The sequence below is a fragment of the Acinonyx jubatus genome, chromosome C1 (assembly GCF_027475565.1).
Source record: "Acinonyx jubatus isolate Ajub_Pintada_27869175 chromosome C1, VMU_Ajub_asm_v1.0, whole genome shotgun sequence".
Classification (NCBI taxonomy): Eukaryota; Metazoa; Chordata; class Mammalia; order Carnivora; family Felidae; genus Acinonyx; species Acinonyx jubatus.
Window position 1 is genome coordinate 26,475,965 of NC_069381.1, and position 27,998 is coordinate 26,503,962.

The 27,998-nt window shown below is 39.3% G+C and overlaps 2 protein-coding genes and 1 long non-coding RNA gene across 16 annotated transcripts in view; 1 reads left to right on the forward strand and 2 right to left on the reverse strand.

The window, feature by feature from the left end:
- Positions 1–1,512: 1,512 nt before the first annotated feature.
- TMEM35B (transmembrane protein 35B) lies at positions 1,513–4,764 on the reverse strand. The gene is made up of 3 exons (XM_053211202.1): positions 4,554–4,764; positions 2,980–3,160; positions 1,513–2,067 (listed from the first exon to the last, which is right to left on the reverse strand). Exons 1-3 carry the CDS (start codon positions 4,659–4,661, stop codon positions 1,964–1,966), a joined length of 393 nt encoding a protein of 130 aa, XP_053067177.1. The 5' UTR covers positions 4,662–4,764; the 3' UTR covers positions 1,513–1,963.
- LOC113599433 (uncharacterized) lies at positions 3,487–26,648 on the forward strand. Of its 6 annotated transcripts, none has more exons than XR_008293845.1 (7): positions 3,487–4,671; positions 4,981–5,179; positions 7,987–8,028; positions 14,767–14,949; positions 22,039–22,121; positions 22,496–22,554; positions 23,845–23,947. It is a non-coding gene; the product is annotated as an uncharacterized LOC113599433 (long non-coding RNA). The 6 variants fall into 6 exon arrangements; XR_008293844.1 differs by having other exon boundaries at positions 3,489–4,671; positions 4,957–5,179; positions 14,767–14,878; positions 23,845–23,944; XR_008293843.1 differs by lacking the exon at positions 23,845–23,947 and adding an exon at positions 26,525–26,648 and having other exon boundaries at positions 3,492–4,671; positions 14,767–14,878.
- ZMYM6 (zinc finger MYM-type containing 6) overlaps positions 6,117–27,998 on the reverse strand; it is a 60,463-nt gene continuing 38,581 nt past the window's right edge. For 8 of the 9 annotated variants that reach the window (XM_053211158.1, XM_053211153.1, XM_053211177.1 and 5 more), the window contains 9 exons: positions 27,858–27,973; positions 26,518–26,793; positions 26,201–26,351; positions 25,446–25,618; positions 23,974–24,121; positions 22,397–22,537; positions 21,912–21,952; positions 9,735–9,879; positions 6,117–8,034 (listed from right to left, as the gene is read on the reverse strand). In XM_053211158.1, coding sequence (XP_053067133.1) covers positions 6,203–8,034; positions 9,735–9,879; positions 21,912–21,952; positions 22,397–22,537; positions 23,974–24,121; positions 25,446–25,618; positions 26,201–26,351; positions 26,518–26,793; positions 27,858–27,973 — 3,023 coding nt within the window. In that variant the 3' untranslated portion in view covers positions 6,117–6,202. The remainder of the gene's footprint in view (positions 8,035–9,734; positions 9,880–21,911; positions 21,953–22,396; positions 22,538–23,973; positions 24,122–25,445; positions 25,619–26,200; positions 26,352–26,517; positions 26,794–27,857; positions 27,974–27,998) is intronic. The other variant, XM_027059714.2, reaches the window with a different exon arrangement.

Below are 27,998 nucleotides of genomic sequence, written 5' to 3' on the forward strand. Positions count from 1 at the left end.
AGCTTTCCTCTCCCTTTTCACCTTTGGATGTTATGTGCAAATGTGCCGTCTGGAGCTGCTGCACCTATTTTGCAATGCTGAGGGCAGGAGCCAATAAATTGAAAGCAGCAGAGCAGAAAGTTGAAAGAACATCAGTCTTTGAGGTCATTGCAAAGCAGCCAAATTACCCAACACAGAAACTGAAAGTATGTTATCGCTGGACCTCTGTCAAAGAAAAGGATTCCTGATTGTTTCGACATTCTATGTAGTGAATGTATACTACTGCGTTAAAAAAAATTTTTTTTTAACATTTATTTATTATTGAGAGACAGAGACAAAGCATGAGCACGGGAGGGGCAAAGAAGGGGGAGACACAGATTCTGAGGCAGGCTCCAGGCTCTGAGCTGTTAGCACAGAGCCTGACGTGGGGTTTGAACTCACAAACCACGAGATCATGACCTGAGCCAAAGTCGGACATTAACCGACTAAGCCACCCAGGTGCCCTAATATACTACTCCATTTTTTTACGTATATTTACATATACTACTTTTAGATGTACCAGTGTGTGTCATACACACACACACACACACACACACACACACACAAATATAGATTGCATCACTGTGCTTTCAGACACAAGAGGAAAAGACCTAAGGGTGCCAACTTGCTTGAGGTTCCCAGCTAGTCAGTGTCAGGGCAGAAATTACCATTGTGTAGTAAAGATGAAATGGACTAATGTACACAGACAACTTTCATTCCTATGGGCTCCCAAAAGCCATTGTCCCTACCCCCAAAGTAATCTGTCGGCTGGTGGCTATGGCAGTTGCATAAATAAGCTCTTTTCCTCTCTTCCATTATGGGAGGCATATCACTTTCCAAAAGGCCCCCACTGAGGTGAAGACAGTTGGTGATGTGATAGTAGGGACTCTAATGTGGCCACTTTCCCTCAGTAATTGTCCATACACACACACACCCTTCTGATTCCCTGGGACCTCTGGGATTCATCCCCGGCTTCCAGCATTGCTTTACCACGCAGCATCCCTTGAGTTGGCTGTCCTCTGCTTTCATGTAGATATCCAAGGAGCACTGCACTAAGTACCTACCTCGCCACCAAAGGCTGCAGTTTCAGATCCTGTAAAACAATGATCCAATGCCCATCTTTGTTAGCTCCGCAGATCTAAAGTGCACAAAGTAAAAGAATGGGAGGGGATATCTCACGCGACTGGGAAGCACACAGGCAGAGGCAGGTACTTAGACTCTGCCATAGCCAAGGTGTAAATTTTAAGTATGTAATACCAATGCTTTAAATGTGCGGGTCTTTTGAAGCAGCACCCTCACTTCGAGGGAAAGACAGTAAGTATGCAAAGGTGATTTACTGTGAAGTTTACAATAGCAAAAAACTAGGGACAATCTAAATGTTCCTTAGTGGGGGCTTGGATAAATATATTACAGTACATCCTCACAACGGAATACTATATAGCCATTAACATCAATGAGGTAAAACGGACACGGAATGAATGGTGTTACAGTGTGTTAGTTTTAAGAGACATTTAATAAAGTAATTTATAATTGCCTCATTTTCATTAAAAACATCTGTACAAAGGCATAGTAAGAGTTGAGGTACAGTTATTAAAAAGGAGTGGATAGTGGTTATTTTTGGTGCATTAAATTTTGAGGTGATTTAAATTGCTTTTCTGTTTTCTATTTCCACATTACATGAGGAATGACAGTATGTGCAACACGTGCTCCTCAAAAAAGAGCAGTGAATGTCTCAGAGAGAAAGCAGGGTCAGGTAGAGAAGATGTCTGCTTCAACACTGAACAGCCCTGGATGCACTGGAAAGAAGGTGGCAGACTCGGCGTTCCACCATGCTCCTGCCGTGATAGTGATGTGGCATGAAGAGAAAAAAGGACTCCCAGGACTCCTTGAACGCACTTGCAAGAGTCTTCTTCCTAGTGGGTCTGACCACCTTCTTAGTTTGGACTTAGAGCTGGCAGATATCCAGCAGCAGCAGGAGCCCCAGGCAGATGATTGCTGGGATGTAGGTGTTCGGCGACTCTTTCAGAGATGCCAGAGTGAAGATGGCTCCTGGAATGGAAAGTGAGGTCCCTGAGGCCCCCTGCCCCTCTCCAGCTGAAGCCTTCCCATTCAACACCTCCCAACCACACCCACACAGAGCCTGAGCTAGCTGCTCTCATCTCTCTGGCCTCCCAAACAGAACCAGGAATCAGAAGCCTCTTAAACTAATGTAGCCCCTCTCAGAGGGTGAGAAAGAAACAGGAGCAATCTAGCCAAATAGCGCAGGGAGGTAGGTAGGTGGGCATCTGGGAACAACTTCTAATCCTTCTCCTTTCTTAATCCTACCGGAGGGAAGGTGGAGGTATGGGAAAGATCCGAAAATGAGGGAAGCCCCAGAGATGGAAAGCAAGTCCGGGGGGGAGGGGTGGCAGTGGTGGCAGCAATGGTGACACAAGGCCAGGGGATCCAGAAGAGTCTGAAGTCGTCTGATCTTTGAAGCAGCAGCTGTCTTGGTACATCAGCAGGTCCTGTGGGCAGAGCTGCTACGAGGGGGTGCTCTACAACTGCCTGTCACAGGGAAATTCTCTGCTTTTCTGGGGGCCCTGGCTTCCTTGCTCTCTATTCCCACCTGCCAGACACATAACCCCACCGGCAGCTGCAACTCCATCCCCTCCTCTCTAGGGTAGGGCTTAGGAGAGAGCAGTACGGACTTTGAGATTATATACATCCATACAATGGGAATACCCTGCAGCCAGCTGAACTGATGAGGTAGGAAGTATGTCTGACAAAAAATCACGTTCTAGTATATTAAGTTTTAAAAGCACCTGTCCTAGTCCAAAGGCCATGGAAAATAGAGTACAGCAGGGAGGGCTCCTGGTTCTAGAAAAAAAGGAAAGGAGGCAACAGTAAAGGGAACAGCCAGATCTTCCATGATCCTCTGCCAGAAGCCCCGATTTCCCCAGCCCAGTTGCACCCCCTTACCCATCATGAGCAGGGTCAAAAGCAAGTTACTGATCTCTTGCAGCATCGGTGGGCCCAGGACCAGGAGCAGCCCAGCCAGCAGTTCCAGCCAGCCCACAGCCTCTTGATAGCCCATGGGATCTGGCTGATAGCCGAACACCTTCAACGGGAACACCTCAGCAAACTGCACAAACAGGGCTTTCTAGGGGCAGCAGGGAATGTCTGTCAGCCACACTCAACAAGGATCCACTGCCTGGGCACTCCACAGGGACATTCTGGGCCTGCGCCCTCAACCCCTCCCCACCCCCCCCACCCCCAACAAAGGAGCTACTATTCTAGGTCAGGTCCAGGGTTGAGGTCAGTCTGGAGAGGGGAGGGCCTCCCTGGGGAGGGGCGGGGGGAGCTGAGCTTTGGAATCAGGAAACAGGCTTTACCCTCCAAGAAGGGCTGGATGGTGTGATGGACTGATTTTCTCAACAGACTCTCACCAGATTACAACCCAGCCCCAAATTCCAAGACCAGGAAGCTAGGCTTGCCAACTTTAGGAATGTCACAGCTTCTCTTTCTTTCTGCCTGACCTGCTTTCCCCTGATGACACTATGCTGGGAATATTGGGAGGTGGGGGTGAGGATGGAAGGGTAGACGGTTGCTCATTCAACGGATTCCACTATGAATATGGTATGCTGGGCCTGGATCCCATTGCAGTCGACACAAGAGTAGTTAAGGAGGCTCAAAGAGACTCATTGTGCTGAGTTAGGCTCCGTGACAACTTCAGCCTCAGGCTGACTACCTTTTCCTGCATCGCACGCCACCCCCACTTTAGCTCTACCTCCCCTACAGTCAGCAGCAAGGAAGAAACTCTAAGCGGCTGGCTCTGGGGAGGTATGTACTTCCGCAAACAATCCACCACCCTAAACCAGGGAGGAAGGGCAGAACCGAGGCCTGGGAGGCTGGCAGGGGTCTCCAAGTCAGGCTTATTTGAAGGGCTGGGGAATTGGTGAGCATAAGGACACGAAAGCTTTCCCGAGTCTGGACCTAGCCGGAAGGTGGAAGAACTTGTAGACTTCCCTCTCAAGCTGCCCGGGAAGGGTTCTCTGGATTCTGAGTTAGGGGAGCGTCTAGATTGACTCCTGCTTCCTGACCTGCCGTGTAACCTTTAGCAGACACACTTCACCTTCAGGGCGAGTTTCCTAGCCCACCAAGCGGTAATTCATAAACCCATCCTCATGAACCTCCCAAGAACGCAAACAGGAGAAGGAGGAGAAAGGGGCAGGGAGGGTTCTGGGTCCCCCTTCCATTCCATCTTCTTCCGCCCGGGGTCCCGGCGCATTCCTCCTCCAGCCCTAGGTTTGCCCGGGGTCCCCAGTGCTCAGCTGGAAGATGTGCCCCTTCCGTCTAGGCAAGAGCCAGAGGACTCGGAGGAGAACCCCGGGAGAGCGCCTACGTCTCAGTCTAGCACTGTCTCGCCGGAAGGCAGGCGGGTCCGCGGGGCACCGGCGCGGGCAGGCGGGCCGGTCGCCGCGGGGGGGGGGGGGGGGTAACGGCCGCGTCCGCAGTACCCGCCGCCGCGTGGCCGCCCACATCCCGCTGCTCACCATCTGCTCAGACGCTGGAGCTGAGATCTGCCCCGAGAGCTTGGCCGCCCCCGTGAGCGCGAAGAAGCCACCCAGCAGGACGCGCAGAGCGGCGAGCCCGAGCGCCATGGCCGCGCAGGTCCTCCGGGAGGGAAGGAAAGGGAAAGGAAGGGGAGGAGAGGAGAGGCCCCGCCGAAACCCTCCCCCTGCCGCCCGCTCGGTTCCTCCCTCCCCAGGGCCACCAGAAGACCGGCGCCAGAACCTCCCGCTCCCCGCCCCCCACCCCTAGGCTGTTGCCACCCTCTTTTCTGGCCCCCACCTGTTGCGAGGGGAGACGGCCTTCGGGAGGGGCATCCCCATCTCTCAGATGGGGGCACTGAAGCCCAGTGGCTCAACTGACCGCACGAGCCCCTTTGAATTCAAGGGGCGTCTCTTGTCTCCCAACCAGTATGACTGAGTAGAGTCAGACTCCAGGAGTAACCATCTACACGTGCCTCGCAGAAGACCGGGGTTTCCTTCCAGCCTGAGCCACACTAGCTTTGGGATCTGAGCTGCCACCTAACCTCCTCGGGCCTCACTATTTGCATCTGTAAAAGCGATTAAGCCCGTTCTCTTTAGGAACTGGCCTAGCACAATGTCTGGCACCTGTAAGAGCTCAAACGTTATTTGTAAATTAGTAAATTATGAAATCATTAATAATAAGTCAGTAGCAAGTAATTATAAATTGTTTTCTTTGTGTAAAATATATTTTTCCTCCAATTTCTCTCAGTTGAAATTAAAATATGAAAAGTGTTTGAAAATTCAGACACTTGCAGCATAGGTAAGAGAGACTTCCACTAACAAAACCCTACAGGCCACTCGTGGTCCATCTGCTATAACCTGGAAATCAGTCTAGACCTTGATGGACAAACTGTGGGCCAAATTTAGTCAGCGGTTTTTTTCCACTGGTTCCCCCTTCTTCCTCCCCAGCTAACAATGTTTTACACTTTTTAATGATAAAAAAAATTTTAAGGCAGCTTTCATGACACATGAAAATTATATGAAATTCTTAGTTCAATGTTCATAAAGTTTTATTGAAACACAGCCACACTCATTTGTCTGTGTATTGCCTACAGCTGCTTTTGTGCTGCAAACCCAAAATTGACTAGTTGCCACCACATGGCCTGCAAAACCTAAAGTATTCACTATCTGGCCTTTTATGGGAAAAGTTTGCCAAGCCCTGGTCTAGAGCGCCACAGAAACCCCTACTCTCCTGCAGCTTCTATTTCTGATCAGCCAAGCTGCTTATATCTTTGTTTTCTACGTACCCACAACCTGCTGGGGTGGGTGGCTGCCTGGCTGAAGACTGCAATGTCCCATGTGCTTCTAAAGGCCAAGCAGATTAACATCCAGGTGTGCTGATACATTACAAACAGGCTTTTTGTGACCATTTTTGTCCCTAATCCAGATGATCCAATCAATCAATCAAATAGCTAAATTCTCTGCCTTGGACTATTAAAATTATAATATATAACTAGGTATAAATGCACAATTATTCCTCAACAAAAAAAAATTATTAAAACATATAATCACTGAAAACACATATCCACATTAGGAAATTATATTTTAGGATATTTATACAAAATTTAACACAAAATTATAGACTTTGATCATTAGCAATACCCATCTTACTATTCTTTCTCCTTTACTAATTTTTCTATCCTTGGAATTAAAGATGTGACTGCAAGTCTTAGAGCAGGACCAGAAACCAACAGATTTCTTTGTCTTGACTCAGTCAAAGCGGAAAATGTAGCATCACATAAATAAACAGTTGAAAAGGGCAATAAAAACTTCATTGCCTTTTCATGGAGTTCTGGGTAATTTGTCTTTGCATTTATCCAAAACTGAGTCACAGACATTGATTTAAATACTGACTGTAATTCCAAATCTGAAGATAGCTGTACTAGTTTTTCTTCTTCGAAGTCCATGAGATTACTATCTTTGGGATTCATAAAAGGATTAATTATCCACAAATTTCCTGAACGCAAGTCTTCTTCTGGTGGGTAACAGTCATTGAACATTTGACAAAGTCCTTCCAGGTGCTCAAAAATAATGCTTGCAATGGTTCTCATATTTAAGTCTGATGAGTTTACGAATTCGGAAAATGAAGGGAACATGTCATAATCATTCTCTTGTATGCGCTTCAACCACATTTTTAACTTTTCCTTAAGTATATCCATTTTATTATACAAATTGAAGAGAGTAGTCATAGTTCCTCGGAGACTTAAGTTGAGTTCATTTATAAGTGAAAAAATATCTGATAAATAGGCCAGCTTTGCAACCCATTCTTCATCAAGAAAATACTTGGCCAAATCTGAATGCTTCTGGTTTAAAAAAATTTCAATTTCATGTCGTAGTTCAAATAATCTTGTTAAAATTCTCCCTCTCGAAATCCAACGTACTTCAGCATGAAGGGGTAGATTCACATGCTCAGGCCCCATTTCTTCACACAAAATCGTTAACATTCGTGAATTTGATGCATTGCTCTTTATAAAACTTAAAATTTGTGCTGACTGCAAAAGAATTTTATGTAAGCATGGAGACAACTTTTCTGCTGCTAAATGCTCACGGTGAATAAAACAGTGTGTAAATGCCACTGTATTCGTGGCGATTTCTTGAATCTTTGCCCTTAAACCAGAACACCTGCCAGTCATGCTTGCAGCCCCATCTGTACAGAGACCAACACAGTGTTTCCAATTCAGAGACTTACTATCAATATATTTATTTATTAGTTCAAATATTTCAAAACCAGTTATTTGAGAAGGCATTTCAATGCAACATAGTAATTCTTCTCTTATATCACTGCAATCATAATCAATGAAACGAATATAGCACAAAAGAAGGGTGATATTTGAGATTTCTGATGATTCATCTACCTGAAGGGCAAACCACTTTGACTTTCTGACTTTTTGAATCAGCTGATCTTCAATGTCTGCAGACAACTCATCAATCCTGTGTCCAATCGTGTTATTAGAAAGAGGAATGGTTTTCATTTTGTCTCCAGCACTTGAACCCAAAACTTCTGAACACATTTCCACTAAATATGGTTTAATTAATTCTTCGGCAATGGAGAATGGCTTCTTGCTGGCAGCAATTTGGAAAGCAATTAAATAAGAAGCTTTCACAAGTGACTTTTCAACCAGTAAACACTTTTTTAAAGAACTATTCTGACATTCCATTTCAAGAGATTTTTGTTCAAAAAAATCTACTGGTTTGTTTTCTAATTCTGAATGTTTTGTCTTCAGATGATGAGAAAGATTTGCTGGCTTCATGTTTTCAGTGGATAAGATTTCTCCACAAATGACACATTGTGGCCTTGGTGAACTTTCTTTTGATCCTGGACAGATAATAAAACCAACTTTTAAATATTCCGCATCATAAGTCTGGAAAAAACCTATTCTTTTTTTCTTTGCAGGTGGAGAATCAAGTTCCGCATCATTTTTCTCATTAGGCATAGGTAAATCTGAATGAAATATTTGAATCACTGTTATTTTTCAAGAAGAAATAAGCAATAGTCTTTATGTTTTCCCCCACACATTTAAAATATCTTTTTTTAGTATTTATATTTGTCAAAAGAATACACTAACGTTGAAACAGAAACCACAGAACTTTCATGGTGCCATTAAAAACAGAATTTCTCCTTGCCCAAAACTTGGCCACTGACTAGAGCAAAACTATAGGCTGCGGGACATGAACTAGCAATGCTATATATATATATTCAACAGATTGCTGGAATTAGGGCTGAAGTCCACAGGATGCATCTAGTTAAGAATAAATTAATTTACTTTTTTAAATTTCAGAAAAAAGAAAACAAATGTTTAAAAAGTTAACATTTGGTGAATCTAGCTGTAGAATATATTAATGTTCATTGTGCCATATTTTCAATCATTCTGAACTTTGAAATTTCTCCAAATTAAAGTTGAAGAAAAAAAAAGGTTAATTAGTAGTTTTAATACCCAATGTATGAGGGTAAAGAGAAATGAGTGTTCTCAAACACTGATGTAATTTTTCAGTTTTGCAACACATATCAAAAAGCCTTAAAAATCTATGATAGCTTTTGAATCTGAAATTCTACGACTTAGGATTTATCCTAAAGACCTAATTAGACAAGTGAACAAAGATTCATTTGCACAACTTAACTCAATACTGTTTACAATATTAAGCAACTAAAAGCGATCCAAGTGTCAATCTTAGGGGGATGGATAGGTACATACATTGGAATCTATGCATCCATTGAGAATCTCAATGTATATTTAAATTTATATTGACATGGAGTATTTCTGATGAGCAATGTCAAAGGAAAAAGTTCACAACAGTACATCTTAAACAATCCAGTATTTAATCTAGAAATTTTTAAAAAATGTATAAGCACACACATACCCACACATATAGATGTCCACAGATCTTTTACTACCTTCCACATGTGAATGTATATAGAATATAAATTCATGTACACAGAGTATATCATTTTAACAGGAATATACAACAATCAAATTTACTTTGGAAGGAAAACAGGATTCTCCTGGACTCCTACTAAAAGAAATGCACCCTACATAAAAACTCAAGATTACTTGTTGACAGATTATACTTTTAAATAAACTACATATATTCTGTGTTGTAAAATTATCATTAAAAACAAAAATCAAAAAATGCTTTGGGCAGAGTAGGCTATGTAAGTAATTGAAAACATGAGGGTAGTGGCAGTTAACATGGATTGGGGCAGCAATAGTTTACAGCCTTTCCAAATATGAATTCAAATCATTTTCCTGATCACCAACACCTCAGACACACAGTTATATTTTTAGTAAATGACAAATTAATTCACATTGTTTTTAAAAAGAAAGAAGAACTACAGTTAAATCATTAACGCTTTTAAAGAAATTTGTATCTTAATAGTTATAATAGTTTGTACATTTGAAAAACAGCAGTGCACAGAGATGTCTGTCCACATAATGCTGTGTGTGCAGATGGATTCAATTTAGTAGTTATTGGTGTTAATGAGAATAATTACAAAAGGAATAAATCAGATGTTCAAAGGATGTGATGCAAGGATGAATGTTTTCCCGTTTAAGAAATGGTATATGATTTTCTTTGCCTTTCTTAAAAAAAACAAAAACAAAACAGAGTTAACTTTCCACATAAGCAGAGCACAAGGATACATACCTGTCTGACATTCCTTGTGTTGTGTATGTGGTTTGCAAGAGGTGGCCTTGGTCTGTGTAACAGGCTTGCACAATACTGCTTTGTTCTTTAAAAGCTTGGAAGACTGGGAAGATAGAAGTTTTGTGGCATCTATCTGTGTGCTTCCCTAGTTAAAAGCAAATTCAGAAACCAAAAACATGTTTTTTAGTACCTTAACACTGACCAGAATCACTATCAATTGAAAGTTGGCACATAGTAAAAGAAACAGAATTCCTGTGAAAGAGTAGTTGCAATAAAGAAGCTACTTTGGAAAATATACACTAATTCCTAAATCTTCTAATTAGTGTCAGTTCCATTCATTAATTTTTTAAAAATACTCTGCCTATAGTAAGGACAATCAACACAATAAAAACAATCTTTACTGATTAAGACAACTGGCTATTCAGAAAAATTAGATCCAACTCAGACTTTATGCAAAATATATTCCATATTGATTTAAGACCTCAACATGAAAAAAATGAAACTTTAAAATCACTGGAGAGGGAGTGGCTAGCTGGCTCAGTCAGCAGAGACTCTTGATCTCGGGGTTGTGAGTTCAAGCCCCACGTTGGGACGAGAGATAACTTAAAAATAAAATATTTAAAAAATAAATAAAACAAAACAAAAAAATAAAATAAATTAAATCACTGGAGAACTTTCAAATGACCAGAACAAAGAGGAGGTATTCTTAAAAGAAACACAAGAATTATAAACAAAACAGAAACGACCAATACATTTGACTATCTTGAATTTTTTTTTTTTTAAATAAAGGTCTTTATAAAACAAAGCTGAAGAGTAAGCAACAGAGTTAGAGAATATATTTAAGGGGCACCTGGGTGGCTCAGTCTGTTAAGCATCCGACTTCAGCTCAGGTCATGATCTCAGTTTGTGGGTGTGAGCCCCACATCAGGCTCTGTGCTGACAGCTCAGAGCCTGGAGCCTGCTTCCGATTCTGTGTCTCCCTCTCTCTCTGCCCTCCCCTGCTCTCACTCTCTCTCTCTCAAAAATAAGAATAAAACATCCTAAAGGGAGAAAGAGAGAGAGAAAATGTATTTAAAAGATGTTTGCTGGAGTGCCTGGGTGTCTCAGTTGGTTAAGTGGTTAAGTGTCCGACTTCAGCTCAGGTCATGATCTCGCAGTTCATGAGTTCAAGCCCCACATCAGGCTCTACACTGGTAGCTCCGAGCCTGGAGCCTGCTTCAGATTCTGTGTCTCCCTCTCTCTCTCTGCCCCTTCCCTGCTTGCTCTCTCTCTCTCCCTCTCAAAAAATAAATAAAAATTAAAAAAAAATTTTTTTCATAAATAAAACATGTTTTTCACTCAACAAGTATTTACGGAATGTTTACTGTAACTCAGGCACTGTTCTAAGCCCTCGGGATACAGCAAAAAAAAAGAGAAAGAAAGACCTGCCTTTATGGGCTTTACATCCCACAGGGAGACACAGAAGATAAACAAGTAAAGCAATATATATTGTATAATTCCAGGTAGTGACGAGTGCTATGAAAGAAAGCAGGGTAAGGGAATGGAGGGTGATGGTGTGGAGAAAGGGTATTTTTAGAGTAAATATTTGAGCAGAGATCTTCTGAATACTCAACTCAAAAGAACAAACCACACAAAGGCCTGAAGTCAGAGGACTCCAGGCAGTGGGATTACAGATGCAAAAGCCCTGAAATGGGAGAGTCTAGCATGCTTTAGGAACATTAACAAGAACAAGGCTGAAATAAAGTAAGCAGGGGCTAGAATGAAATGTTTGAAGAGGCTGGCAGAAGCCAAACTGTATAGGATCTTGAAGGTCTTAGTTTCAAAAACAGTAAGAAATTAGGATTGTATTTTAAATATGATGGAATGCACTGCAGATTATATTTAAATTTACTTTTTAAATAAGCAATGGATGTAGTAATTTTGAATTATGTAATAATACAAAAGGTATAAAAGTATTTACATGAAAAGTAAGTTTTCCACCCATCTACCCCCTGTCCAGACTCAACCTTGAATACAAAGTTCCCAGTTTTGTTTTGTTTTTGAAGTTTATTAATTTGAGAGACAGAAAGCACATGTGTGAGCAGGAGAGGCGCGGAGAGAGGCAGAGAGAGAGAGAATCCCAAGCAGGCTCCACACTGTCAGTGTGAAGCTTGATGCAGGGCTCAAACCCACACACCGTGAGATCATGACCTGAGCCAAGATCAAGAGTCGGACACTTAACTGACTGAGCTACTCAGGTGCCCTCCTAGTTTCTTACACATCCTTCTAAAGGCGGTCTATGTAATTAAATAAGTTACTTCTGACTACAAATTGGTGGCATATTATTAGCAAGGCTCTAGCACCTTGTACTGTACCTATTAGCAAGCTATCTTAGAGATATATTTACATAACTTTGTATAAAGCCACCCTAGTAACAGCTTTATACATTGAATGTATCATAGGTAATCTGAAGAGTCTCTGCTACTGAAAACTGAATGTTAAAAACATTTGCTATTACAAACAAGGCTTTTTTTTTATTACATTTATTTATTTTTGAGAGACAGAGTGAGACAGAGCGCAAGCAGAGGGACAGAGAGAGAAGGAAGCACAGAATCTGAAGCAGGCTTCAGGCTCTGAGCAAGTGTTCAGCACAGAGCTTGATATGGGGCTCGAACCCATGAACCATGAGATCATGACCTGAGCTGAAGTTGGACACTTAACTGACTGAGCCACCCAGGCGCCCCAAACAATGCTTTAATAAATACCCCTACATATAAATTAATTCTACACGTGCTAGTATATTTATAGAATAAGGTATTCTAAATTGTGGTTTGGTGGGTCAGAAGACTTTAATTATGTTGGTACAGTCACACTGCTTTCCATAGAAGCACACTATATCATATTATATGACCTTCAGCAATGTACGTGAGCTCGTTTCCCAACACTCCAGTTAATATGGTATTTATGAAACTTTTTGTTATTTCTCAATAAATGAAAAATTATCTAACAGTAGTGTGGTTAGGTATTTTGCATGTTTAAGCATTATTAGTGTTTCCTCTTCTGTGAACTATCTACTCCTATCCTGTGCCCTGTTTTCCTTTAGCTTTTAAAAAAAATTCTATAAAGTTAAAAAAGAAGGGGGTGGGGGGGACACCTGGGTGGCTCAGTTGGTTAAGCACCTGATGGCACAGGTCATGATCTCACAGTTCAGGAGTTCGAGCCCCACATCAGGCTCTCTGCTGTCAGCACAGGAGCCTGCTTCAGAGTCTCTGTCTCCCTCTCTGCCTCTCCCCTGCTCACACTCTTTCTCTAAAAAATAAATAAACATTTAAAAAATGTTTTAAAAACTTCTATGCATAATTTTTTGAATGAGTAATGTAACATGTGACATAAAATTCAAAGACTTTAATATCAAACATGAAAATATACTAATTTCCCTCTTAAATTCTGCCTCAGTCGTTCAGTTCTCCTTAGAGGCAACCACTATTATCTATTCATTGGCTGCCTTCCAGGGCTTTCTATACATATGTATAGGTATGTGGTGGTGGTGGTGGTGTGTGTGTGTATGTGTGTTTAAAACACAAATGGCAGTTTGCTATACCATTTGGCCTTTTTCATTTATTGTATATAAGACTGCTCTATGTCTGTACATATATAGTTACCACATTCTTTTTAAGTGCACAGTATTCTACTGTAATGGATACAGCGTACTTATTTTAACTATAGTCCCCAAAGAGCTGCTGTATATGCTTGGGCAGGGAATTCCACTCACCAGACCACATGACTAAGTATGAGCTAGGAGAGGGGTATATTTCAGGTTCTACCCATGTAGGCCTATTTTTTTTTTTTCTAGTTCACACAGTAACTGAGAATGAACTCACAATGGCCCTGACTATTGATCAAACAATGTGGCTGTTTTCAAGCCTTTGCTACTACAAACAATGCTGAAATCATCCCCGTACATGCTTCAATTTATAAATGCGCAAAATATATCTGAAGGATAAATTCCTAAAAATGGAGTTCCTTGGTAATATGGTATTTACATTTTAAATTTTAACAAGTTTTACTAAATTGCTCTCTGTAGCAGTTTTACCAACTGCAATTGACAACATGTAAAAATGCCTTAACAGTGTTATCCATTATTTTTATTGTTGCCAATCTGATAAAGTTGGAATTTCTCTAATTTTAAAGTTGAATATCTTTGCATATGTTTAAGAATAATTTTTATTTCCGGGACACCTGGGTGGCTCAGTCGGTTAAGCATCTGACTTCGGCTCAGGTCATATCTCATGGTTCGTGAGTTCAAGTTCCACGTCAGGCTCTGTGCTGACAGCTCAGAGCCTGGAGCCTGCTTCAGATTCTGCCTCCCTCTCTCTGTCCCTCCCCCACTTGCCCTCTGTCTCTTTCTCTCTCTCAAATATAAATAAACATTAAAAAAATTTTTTTAAGAATAATTTTTATTTACTAGTCTGATGGATCAGATTTTGTTGCCCATTTTTCTACTGGGTGCTGGGTCTTTTTATTGATTTATAGAAGCTCTTTACATATGGAAAAACTGGCTTTTTATGACATGAATTGCAACCTTTTAATTTTTTTCATGTCTTCTGACTTTGAAATGTAGCTGAATTTCCATAACAACTCTTTATGGCTTCTGAGTTTTGTGACATATTTAGAAAGACTTTCTCTACTTGTTTATTAAAATTCTTTCCTGTATTCTTCCCTACTACTTTATTATTTTTTTACATTTAAATCTTTCTCCATGTGGACTTCATTTTGGTGGAACTCATAAGGTAGAAATCCAATTTATTTTTTTCCATATGTATGCTCAGTTGTCACAATGCTGTTTATTGAATAAGTTTCTCCTACTGATCTGAAGTGCTATCTTTATTATTTCTAAATCTACATACATATTTAGGTCTATTTCCGGACTTCTATTGAGTTCATGGCTTCAGTATCAATTGTTTTATCTTTCTAGCTTCATAAAATTTACAGTTCTACTATAATTTTGGAAACTAGCTCTTCCTCTTCCCCCTTCTTTATTCTTCTTTTACAGAATTTCATTGAAGATTTTTAAGCAGTGGAGTGACACAATCTGATTTAAAATCATTCTGCTAACAATGTGGAGAAAAAAAATGCAAAGGGCAAGAATGCAAGCAGGAAGACAGGTAGGAGGTCACTGCAATGAATCAGAGAAAAGACGATGGTGCCTCAGACAAAGAAGGTAGCAGCAGGAATGGTAAGAAGTAAGGAACACTAGAGAGGAAGTCTGGGGTGGAATAAAAGGGTTCTGATTTAGACATATTATTTGAGATGGCCATTAATCATCTAAGTGTATATGTCAAGTAGGCAACTGGATACATGAATCTGGAGCTCAGAGGTCATGGCAAGAGAAATAAATCTGGGAATAAGCCACCATCTAGGGGGTGTTTAAAAACCACAGGACTGTACTGAGTCCCCAGGAAGATTGAGAAAAAAGACAAGTATGTTGACCTAGAAGTTGAAGAAGGTATTTGAAGAAGAAAGGGAGAGCAACTGTATCAAATGTTACTGAAAGGATAGGTTAAATGAGAACTGGAAATTGACCACTGGACTTGCAAAACTAAAGGTTCATGGTGACCTTGACAAGAGAAATTTCTCCCCCCCCGCCCCGTGTTTGTTTATTTTTGAGAGAGAGACAGAGCACAGTAGGGAAGGAGCAGAAAGAGAGGGGAGACACAGAATCTGAAGAAGGCTCCAGCTCTGAGCTGTCAGCACAGAGCCCAACGCAGGTCTCCAACGCATGAACCGCAATATCATGACCTCAGCCAAAGTCTTAACCAACTGAGCCACCCAGGCACCCTGACAAGAGCAGTTTCAATGGAATGGTGCAAAGCCTGACTTAAGTGCCCTAAGGAAAGATAACAGATAAGGGAGTAAGGCAGGAAGTTGAGGCCACCCTTAGAGTTTTTCTAAAATGGAGAGTACAGAAATAGGACAATAGCTGGAGGGCTCTGGTGTTAAAATATTTTTCATAGATATTAAGTATTACTGCATGTTTTTTGTGTCAGTGAAAATGAGTAGAAAGAGGTGGGGGCAAATCCAGAATATATAAAGAGATTCTATAAATCAATAAGGAAAAGATAATTCCACACAAAAATGGGGAAAAATTAAGAACAGGAAATGAAAAGAAAATTCAAATGTTCAAAAATACAGACATATAAGCAAAATTGCTAGTTATCAGTGATATGCAAAATAAAATAAGGTATTACTAAATAGACTGACAAAAAATGTTTAAATCTGACAACATTGAATGATAGCAAGGCTGTGGGAAATGAGTATAATCATAATCTCCTGGTAGGAATAAAAACTGAAACAGACATTTTGAAAACAAAAATGCAAATACTCTTTGAATTCAAAGTTCTACTCTTCCATATCTACACCAGACAAACACCAGCACACGTGCACAAGGAGATGTATACAAAGATGTTGATTGTAGCAGAGATTGTTTTAATAGTCAAGACCTGGAAGCAACCTAATGTTCATCAACAAAGCAAGGATAAATAAAATGCATTACTTTCACACAACACTATCCAGCAGTCAGTGAACTAATAAGAAATGAATTCAGTAAAGCCACAGAATACAAAATTAACAGACAGAAATCAGTTGCATTTCTATACACTAATGAAGAACTATTAGAAAGAGAAACTTAAAAAACAATCCCACTCACAATTGCATCAAAAAGAACAAAATACCTACAAATAAATTTAACCAAAGAGATGAAAGATCTGTACTCTGAAAACTATAAGACACTGATGAAAGAAACTGAAGGAGATACAAATAAATGGAAAGCAATACCATGCTCATAGACTAGAAGAATTAATATTGTTAAAATGCCCACACTACCCAAAGGAATCTATAGATTCAATTCAATTCCCATCAAAATACCAACAACATTTCTCATAGAACTAGAACACAGAATCTTAAAATTTGTATGGAACCACAAAGACCCTGAATAGCCAAAGAAATCTTGAGAAAGAAAAACAAAACTGAAGTATCACGCGCTCCCTGATTTCAAACTACAAAGCAATAGTAACCACAATAGTATGGTACTGGCCGGAAAACAGACATGGAGATCAATAGAATAGAACAGAGAACCAAGAAATAAACCCATTCATATATGGTCAATCTATGACAAAGGAGACAAAAATATACAGTGGGTAAAAGACAATCTCTTCAATAAGGGAAAAACCCAACAACTACCTGTAAAAGAATGAAACCGGACCACTATCTTACACCACATGTTGAGTAAGAGTTGAAACTATAAAACGCCTTGAAGAAAACATAGATAATTAGCTATTTTTCATTTTTTTAATTAATTAATTTATTTTGAGAGAGACAGAGACAGCATGAGTGGGGGAGGGGCAGAGAGAGAATCCCAAGCAGGCTTCACGCTGCCAGTGCAGAGCTCAACTCGGGGCTTGAATCCACAAAACTGTGAGATCATGACCTGAGCCAAAACCAAGAGTTGGACGCTTAACCCACTGAGCCACCCAGGTACCCCGGCAGTTAGCTATCTGACATAAGTATCAGCAACATTTTTTTGGACCAATCTCCTCAGGCAAGGGCAACAAAAGCTAAAATAAATAAATGGAATTACATCAAACTAAAAAACTTCTACATAGAGAACGAAATGATCAACAAAGTGAAAAGGCAATCTACTGAATGCGAGAAGATATTTGCAATTCATGCATCTGATAAGGGAATATCCAAAATATAGGAAGAACTTATACAACTTAATATAAAAAAAATAACCCAATTAAAAAATGGGCAGAGGACTTGAATAAGCATTTTTCCAAAGAAGACATATAGATGGTCAACAGGTATATGAAAAGATGATCACATCACTAATCATCAGGGAAATGCAAATCAAAACCACAATGATTCATCACCTCAAACCTGCCAGATTAGATATTATAAAAAAGACAAAAAAATGACAAGTGTTGGCATGGATATAGAAAAAAACCCTCATGCACTGCTAGTGAGAATGTATATTGGTGCAGCCACTGTAGAAAATAGTATGAAAACAGTATGGAGTTTCCTCAAAAAGTTAAAAATAGAATTCCCATATGATCCAGCAATTCAACTTCTAGGAATGCATCCAAAGAAAACCAAAACACCAAAGTGGAGAGATACATACACCCCTATGTTCACTGCAGCATTATTTACAATAGTCAAGATACGGAAGCAACCTAGGTATTCACTGATGGATGGATAAAGAAGTATGATGCACACACGTGCACACACACACACACACACACACACACACACACTGGAATATAACTCAGCCATAAAAAAGAATGAAATTTGCAACAACATAGATGGACCCAGAGGGTATTATGTGCACTGAAATAAGTCAAACGCAAAAAGACAAGCACCATATGATATCACTTGTATGTGGAATCTAAAAAACAAAACAAATAAGCAAACAAAACAGAAACAGATTCCTAGATAGAATTTCTGGTTATCAGAGAAAGGGAGAGATTCGGGGGGGGGGGGGGGGGGGAAGGAGGGACAGGCAAAACAGGTGAAGGGGATTAGGAGGTACAAATGTCCAGTTATAAGAAAAATAAACCATGGGGATGTAATGTACAACACAAGGAACAAAATCAATAAAAATGTAATAACTTTGTATGGTGACAGATGGTAACTACAACTTACTGTGGGAATCATTTTTTTTTTATAAAAATTTTTTTTTTCAACGTTTATTTATTTTTGGGACAGAGAGAGACAGAGCATGAAGGGGGGAGGGGCAGAGAGAGAGGGAGACACAGAATCAGAAGCAGGCTCCAGGCTCTGAACCATCAGCCCAGAGCCTGACGCGGGGCTCGAACTCACAGACCGCGAGATCGTGACCTGGCTGAAGTCAGACGCTTAACCGACTATGCCACCCAGGCGCCCCGGGAATCATTTTACAATGTATAAAAATATCAAATCACTATGATGTACTGATGTACTCCTGAAACTAATAGGATACTGTATGTCAATTATACTTCAATTTAGGAAAAAAAACATAAGTTTTAAAAGAAAAAGAAAAAAAAAGATAGACTAAAACTAAGCAAATAAGCCCAATCTAACAATGGTTAATTCTCAATGGTGAGAATACAGTAGAGCAGGAGTTAGCAAAGTTTGGAGTGGACCAAGCCCAGCCTACCATCTGGTTTTGTAAATAAAATTTTATTGGAATGCAGCCACTTACTCATTTATGGATTGTCTATGGTTACTTCTGCACAACAGCAGAGATGAGGAGTTGCAACAGAGTCTGTATGGCAAGTTTAGTCTAAAACATTACTACTTAGGAAGTCTGCTGACTTGTGCATATTTTTTTAAGTTTATCTTGAGAGAGTGTGTGACAGCACGGATGGCGTGAGAGGGAAAGAGAGAGAGAGAATCCCAAGCAAGGCCCACACTGTCAGCATGGAGGCTGATGCAAGGCTCAACCCATGACTCATGAGATCATGACCTGAGCCGAAATCAAGAGCTGGACACTCAACTGACTGAGCCACACAGGAGCCCTGACTTGTGCAGATTTTCTTCTTTGTCCTTTTCTATATCTCACCTTCCCCTAAAATGTAAGACTATTTAAATATAACTTGAAGGAGAGTCAAACTAAAGTCTGAGAGAAACAAAGAAAAGATTCTAAAACTTTCATTTTTTTTTTAAATTTAAGAGTACTACATATACTTTGTATTGACTAAACCGAAAACATTAATCAGAGCTATTCTATAACACAGTTTAAATGACTGGTGAATTATAGAGGTACTCCACATAGAGAAAAAATACATAGGGCAGTCCTATTTAAATGAGGGATGTATTCTTGAAAACCCAGAATAATTCAAAACTAACTGTCCCATATATAGAAGAAAAAGGATGCACTCTCAGGATACATAAATTCGCAACCAATATAGAATATTTTTATAATATATACTAATAACATTAGTATAAAACCTAGTCTATTAATACCCTTATTAATTATACAGTTATGTGCTTAAGAAGAGAATTATTCATTCTGTTATAGCAATTTATTAATCATGTAATTTTAAAATATAACTTAATGTATAATATACAATATACAAATATAAGTACAATGTTAACAATGATATTGCATTAACTACTGCAGTATCCTGCCTGAAAATAATTGAGTAAAAGTTATCATTATCATCTTCTAACAACACAAGTAAGGGGAGAGTTAAAAGGTATCAAATTAGGACAAGCTATCTCGCCACATCATGGGGAAGGCTGGTCTGAGTCCCTGGAAGATTTCTACTAAAGAATGAATCTGATGTGGCTGGTTTTTGCTCTCATTTTCTTTGCCTCTGGGGATTTCTTGATATGCAGACACACTGTCCATCTTTCACCTTGCCACCATGAAACAGCAATCCACATTTGGATCACTTTCTTTAATAATAGCAATTGTTGCTGGAATATGGTCAAAAGCATATGCCAGTTACTTCGCTGCTGGCTGCTGTGCTGAAGGCCCAATAAGTGCCGGGACCCTCTTCCAGCTGCCTTTGTTTTTCTAATTCTAGCAAGTCTTCCTGTATTACTCCATGGAGAACCACCCAAGCGAAATTTCAGCATCCCCTTCACCAACCTTGCACAAATTCACCTTCTTTGTCACTTTCACAGATTGTTTATCAGGCGTGAGGCTGTCGTCTTCCAAGATAAAGCCTCTTTAGATTATGGTAAAGCTGAAATGTTTTGATAGCTTCGGTTAGCAGCTATAGCTTGCCTGCTCATTTTTATACTCTTAAAACTTTGGTAGGCTTTAAAATTAGAAGGCCAGCCATGACTTGTAGTGAACTTTTTTGTCTCACTTTCAACTCCTTTCAAATCATTAAAATTACTTCAGGCCTTAGCACAGGCAATGGCTTGAACTTAGGGGGGCATTACAGCAGCACTGATCTTGCAGCTGCGTTGCCAGGATTTTTTCCGTTTACTCCACTATTCTTGCCTGGTTATAAGATTGTGTGTGTGTGTGTGTGTGTGTGTGTGTGTGTGTGTGTGTGTGTGTGTATGTGTGTGTGTGAGAGAGTGTATGTGTGTGAACTAAACGATGTATCTTCTTTAATGCTGCTTTTGTTTTTTTGAGCATTATCTCAATATTCTGCAGGCTGCACTCTCCTAAATGAACTGCATGGGGGATCACATCCTGGTCTGGCCTTTATCACAGAGTTTTATCACATCTAACTTCTGTTCCAAAGATACTGAATTTGGGGTACAGTTTTTTAGCACTAGCACCACTACTTAATGAACTTGAATGACACTGCTATATGACATACAAAAATATCTTTAACTATACCAAAAGCAAATGTTAAGACAGCTACCAAAAACAGTCACCAAAAACATTAACCCAAGATCCAATATATTAGGTTCATGTGATATTGATAAAAGATGATGGGAATTTTGTTTCCTGCTAACACAAGATATAGGAAAATAATGACGTAATTTGCAATCCTTTCAACTAGTCAGATTTGAAATTATGTGTTTCCTCAAAATATTTTTTTTAATTTTAAAAAGTTTCACAATACTTCAAATTGGAAACATAAAGTGGGAACTTAAATGTATTTTTACTTTGCACTATTTTCAGCTTCACATAATTTGAAGATGCATAAAATAACACTACACTGAACTTTTTCAAGAGACTTTCCAGTCTAAAAGAAAAATACTTGAATGTAGTAAAAGAGAAAAATAAGCACAGATGGAATTAACAAGAATTTAAAGAAATTAAGGAGCCAGGGAGCCCGGGTGGCTCAGTTCGTTGAGTGTCTGACTCTTGATTTCGGCTCAGGTCATGATCCCAGGCTCATGGGATCAAGCCCTGCACTGGGCTCTGCACTGAGTGTGCAGCCTCCTTAACATTCTTTCCCTCTCTCCTTCTGCCCTCTCCCCTGCTCGTGCTCTTTCTCTCTCACTTTTAAATTTTAAAAAATTTTTAAAAAAAGAAAGAAAGAAATTCAGGAGCCAGAACACAACAAAATAAATCAGAAATGCATTCTTATTAATGTAACTTTAAGATTCCGAAACAAAATCAGTGCATAATACTCTACTTTTTTTTGAAGACTAAGCGAAATGCATTCAGATACATATTAGAATGCTACATCCAAAATGAAAATAAACCCATGTGGCATTATGAGGAAAAATATTAACGATAAAACTTACATCTTCAATGACTTTTTGTGTTGCCTCTTTAGTAACTGCACCTGTTATAAATGAACACACACATTATTATCCCCAAAATATACAGATGTAAACACTGAGACCAACAAGTTATTTTCCTCTCACTAAGGTGGGCCAGAGTCTACTCCAGAATTTCTCAAAGAATGGTCCAAGAAAACTGGGCATCAATATCACCTGGGATGCCTGAGAAAGGTAAGGATTCTTGGGCCCCAATTTCATCCTACTACAGTAGAATCTCCGGTGATAAAGGCAACTATATTCAAATCACTTAGGTTTAAAAGAATAATAATAAATTGTACACGCCTCTTCCTTCCCTACCATGCCAATCTGCCTGCTACCCACGTCCCTCTGAGAAAAAGGGGCATGTTTCCTCACAGAAATATAAAAGTAAATATTACTAACAAGAGCTACTTAGACAAAACATTTAACTCTATAGTCTAATTAAATGCCTTTACATCAAGTCATACCTTTTAAAACACTATTAGTGTTCCCTGTGGGCTGGGCAGGAGGTATTTTTGCCAATGACACCACACTGGTTATAACTGGTGTTGTATTTTTCCTTGTAGAAGGGAGCTCCGTTGAAGTAGTTTGCGCCTTATAAATATTTACTGATTAAAACAAAAAGGTAAGACCTAGTATAAACAAAAGGGTTACACACACACACACACACAAAACCCTGTTCGACAACTAAGTTTCCAAGAAACAGTGCAAATATCTAACTCTGTATAATGTAACTCTATAAAAAGAGTGATTCTGGTCAGATTAACATTCATTAGGACTTAAAAACAGCCTGATTTTCTAAAATTATAAACTTCAAATGCTATTTAAAAATATAGGTATTAGCTTTAGAATTAACTGGCCTTCCTATTAGTGAATATTAAAATTCCTCCACCTAAGCTTGCTTCAAATAAAAATTTAACATGACAGTTTTTATAAAGAAGTTGGTGAGTTTGCTACCCATCTGCTGGTTTGTCAACACATATTATAAAATAAAAACTCTACCACTGACCTGACTGGTCTTAGGGAATGGATGATGACATAAAAGATTGGCACATGGCATATGTGATTAAGATGATGATCAATAAAATTGCAAAGGTAGACAAGGGCCAGACTGTAAGGACAAAGCACATGGATTCTGTCAATTCAACAGCACTCCAGGCTTTGATCAGACAGCATAATATCAAATGGTTTTACCCTAATTCAGAGAAGTACTACTTCAGGGAGCTACTTTAAGAACATGCCACACATGTAACTATTCATCTGGATATTTTGACCATATTAGCTTTCCTACTTGCAAAATTATTCTTAGCCAAAAAAATTTTTGCCACCTATGAAGAACTGGTCTACTTTATTTTTTCTGATATAATTAATGTGTTGGTTCTTTTTTCCTTGGCTACAATCAAACTCTTGATCAAATCTTACACCAGTCATAGCAACTGTATTAACATACTTCTATTCTCTCCTTCTGTTTGCCCTGATTTTCTATTTTTTTCTAGTTTATTAACTGAATAACATATGCCCCTTAGTGGAAATTATTTATGTACAGATAACATCAACCAAAAGCAATCAAATCTAATTTTCCTATAAAATACATTTATTGATTCCTTGGTGTGTTTTATTATGATAGCAAAAAGCATCAGGATTGATTTTCCCTGAAGGGCAATTTTTAAGAATTCTTACAAGAGGGACATCTGGGTGGCTCAGTCATTTAAGCATCCGACTTCGGCTCAGGTCAAAATCTCATGGTTTGTGGGTTTGAGCCCTGTATCAGGCTCTGTGCTGACAGCTCGGAGACTGGAGCCTGCTTCGGATTCTGTGTCTCCCTCTCTCTCTGCCCCTCCCCTGCTCATGCTCTGTCTCTGTCTCTCAAAAATAAATAAGCATTAAAAAAAAATTTTTTTTTAAATTCTTACAGGAAAATTTAAGGACATCCAGGCTATTTGAATTCAATAAAATTTTGATGCTATTATATTTACAACTGTGTGTACTAATACTATATCCTAGCACTGACATACAGATCCCATTAGCCAAGTTTAATTTTTACCTTTATTTTGTGAAAGAGGGTCATTCATAATTTGTCGATGACAAAACTCCAAGACACAAAATAAGTTACAGAAATGTTTGATGTTTCCTCGCCATTTTATGGACTCACTTAGCTTACCCTGTCGTTTACAGCCATCACACTTGGCCATCTGAGAAAAAAATATAAGACAGGATAGGCTTAAAACCATAAAATAATGAAAAGATAACATTAATCATAAAACCAGAAGGCACTATGAAAACAGGATATGTAAATCAGCTGAAATTACAAAATGTAAGGTTCCTACCTTAAAATATTCTAGTTAAAAATGCATATACTTGGGGCGCCTGGGTGGCTCAGTCGGAAAAGTGTCCAACTCGATTTCAGCTCAGATCATGATCTCACGGTTCATGAGATGGAGCCCTGAGTTGGGCTCCTTGCTGACAGTGCAAAGCCTGCTTGGGATTGTCTCTCTCCTTCTCCCCCTGCCCCACCCCCGCTCTTGTGCACACTCTCTCTCAAAATAAATAAATAAATATTAAAATATATATTTATTTGCTTTACATACGTATCTCCATCTACAGAATATAAAAACTGATCTCCCATTTTCAAAATTACTGATGAAGGAATCTAAAGATAGGCTCTATTTTTAAAAGGTTAAGCAGTGACATCATGTAGTAGAAAGAATATGCACTTTGGAGTTGTAAAGACATTGATTCATTCAACAACTATTTAATTAGGTACGCTTTGTCTTGAGCACTGAGATAGGCGCCACATAATTATGATAAAGACATACCTCCCAAACAAAAATATTGTATTTTAGCGGGTAGGGAGACAAACAGACGATTTCACTGGCGTGTTATAGGTGCTATCCAGCTATCACCTACCAGCTTCTTGAAGAATACACTACTGAACCTCCCTGGATCTTACTCCTTTTCCTTATTTCTAAGCTGGTAATAACACACCTACCTCTAAGGATTATAGTGAGGATTAAATGCAATAACACTTATGAAGCACTGGACCTGTATTAGTGGTTCAATTAATTGTAGCTTTCATTGTTAGCCTTCCAAAAAAATAATTTTTTAAAAAATAAGTGGGTAAGGAGGTCAGTCACAGTCATTTGACCTATGAAGCAAGAACAAGGTCTGACTTCAAATTCATCAGAGTAACCTTCTGAATGAGACAGCCACTTAAAGGCAACATAACTATAAAGGCAACTTGAAAGAACTCAGTGATAAATAAGGTTCGTGTGCCTCAAGAGAAAGCAAAAGATAAAAATAAAAGGAATATACCCTCAAACAACAACAAAGCCTCCAGATATCATATGCTCTTTACCACCAAAATTTCATGTTTATATTCAACTGAATTTTGCTTTGGGAGCCCATAATTTATTTTACCCAGTTCTAAACACTAAATTTTACTTCACATGATCTGAACGTATTTAAGAAAATAATTTGTACTAACTTCAGAAAACCAAAAAGGTGTATTACATTTACCTGATAAAACAAAACTGTAAATTTGGACATGCAATCTTCACAACAGAACTCTTCTAGCTTTCCTTCCAATCGATTTTCTACCAAATTAGGGGATGTCTGTGAGCAGTAACTGCACATCTTACAGTAATTCCCCCAGCGCTCTCCAAAGTCACGGGCAGAGAGGAATTTGCAAACTGAGAACCAGAAGGGATGAAAGGAAGAAACATCAAACTTACATTAACTCGAAGGAGGTAAAGTGAGTTTCCACAGTCTCAGACACCAACTAAGCTAGTTTCTTGCTTGCTTCTTAAGCCAAGAAGCAGTAATTGCTTAAGTATCCTCTTTACAAGTGGGTGCAAGAACAGGAAGATCTCTCAAGTCACTGATAAACTTATGAAGAGATTTTTTTACACTCTAACCTAATACCATTGACCAAATTACCTTTCAAAAGTTTTTTTTTTAGTTTTAAGCAATTTATTTAGATGACTGTAATTTTAAAAATCACTACAATTTGGCAAATCATAATCACAAATATAATATTTAAATTTGTTTCAAGTTTTTCTTTGAGATTATTATAATATTTAAAAAGACTTTAAAGTGAATTAAGCATGAAAAATAAAATGAATTAAGTATAAACTCAAGAAAGAAAAAAACCTGAAATTATACCTAAAACAAAATTACTTGAAAATTAATTGTAGAATAGCCCAACTCAGCATGAACTACTTTGTACCAACCACAAGCTCTGTGGATAAAGCTGAACCGCTTGCTTTCTTTACCTTCACTACAGAATGGCTTATCAACCCCTGAGAATCGGACAGTCTCCTTTATAATTTTCTGCAGTTTACAGTAATCACACATTGCCATAACTTTATTTTTCTTTTTGTATTCATCAGAACAAGTCTTGCCACAAAAAAGAAACATTCTACCCTGCAGAGATTAAAAAAAAAAAGTCATTAAGACCTAATTAACAGTTGCTTTAACTTTAAGAAATCATTCTCATTTCAAAGCAAATGAAGTGACTGTCAAAGATGAAAAGATAAATGCTTCTAATGGATATGTTCACAATTCAATCCCTTTCATAATTTCTCTTTACCTTGTAGAACAGAAGTTCTGGTTTTGTGGCAAACAGATGGTTACAGTGCTGACACTTGAGTTTAACAAGTGTCCGGGTTAAAGCAACTTGCTGGGACGGGGCCGCAAGAGGCCGGAAACTGGCTGCAGGAGAACCACTGATGGAGGCAGGGGAACCAGCAGAGGTGTTACCTCCTCCAGCTGATACTGATGACCCAGCCGGTGGGCTTACAACCACTTGGCCCTGAGACAGGGACACCGCTGACGAGTTTGTTCCTTTTGGCTTGTTAAATACATTCTGAACGAACACAAATAAGGCAAAGATTTTAGCAACTGAGAAACAACTTGGTAATTTTCATTTTCTCATTTTAATAAACTACTACCTGTAACATTTTATAAATATTTTTTAACATTTTATAAAGTAGTTCACAGAAAGAGTTTAAATGGCACACTTCCAGAATAGAAGGACTGAGAAATGTAACATAAAAAGGTTTAAGAACTTGAATTCAGGCTTTCCAAACACCTCTAATATAGAGCTCTAATAAACTAGAGCAGGCCCCTTCTTTTCCCCCAATATACCCCTCCATCTGCATTCCCATCACCACCCGGCCTCTGATGGCTATTATGAGTACAGTGGAGGGGCGCCTGGGTGGCTCAGTCAGTTGAGCGTCCGACTTCGGCTCAGGTCATGATCTTGCAGTCTGAGTTCGGGCCCCACGTCGGGCTCTGTGCTGACAGCTCAGAGCCTGGAGCCTGCCTTGGATTCTATGGCTCCCTCTCTCTCTACCCCTACCCCGCTCATGCTCTGTCTGTCAAAAATAAATAAACATTAAAAAAAAAAAAAAAAAAGAGTACAGTGACCACCAGTAGTCTCTTTCTTCCTGGTGCCAGGGACATTGCATCAGGCACCTTGCCACCCCAGGGGATCACTAAACTCTACCTTCTCTGTGTATCTCTCAGAGAGTGAGGAGCAAATGGGACAAGAAAATGGAGGCTTATGATTCCATGCCAGGAGTCAATAAGTATCTGGCCCATGATGAGAGGGACACATGAGCACATCACCGTGCCACCTATCTGAACCTTATCTTAGCTTCCATCCTTTTGAAAAGGATAGCGCCAAGGGCAAAAGTAGGAGGGAAGGGCAGTTTAGGTAAGGACCTTGAATTTAGGAAGAGGGCACTGAGGCTCAATACCTGGCTTAGACATTTTGCAGAAATGACTTCTGGGACCAGAGTTGAACAGAATTTTTTTCTTTCTAACTTGAATTTACTCTTTTGTAAATAGGGACCTTCAGCAGTTCACATATTGCCATTCCCCAATGCCTAAGAGCACTTAGGGGTAAAATACTACCTCAGATCATACCTGGAAAGCCACCACACAACTGGAGCTGCAGAAGCTATAGATAGTTCCATTGGACATGGCTAGGTGATACTGAGGGATTGCTGAAGTTTTACAACTATGACATGAAACCTGGACACCTTGGCAACAACAACAAAAAAAAAA

Bases quoted from the DNA above. Each gene is read 5' to 3' on its own strand.
- TMEM35B (XM_053211202.1), bottom strand. From the start codon at position 4,661: ATGGCGCTCGGGCTCGCCGCTCTGCGCGTCCTGCTGGGTGGCTTCTTC. The intron at 3,161-4,553 runs GTGAGCAGCGGG...TGCTGCCCCTAG, and splicing joins CTCCAGCGTCTGAGCAGATG to AAAGCCCTGTTTGTGCAGTT. The intron at 2,068-2,979 runs GTAAGGGGGTGC...TTTCCATTCCAG, and splicing joins TTTGACCCTGCTCATGATGG to GAGCCATCTTCACTCTGGCA.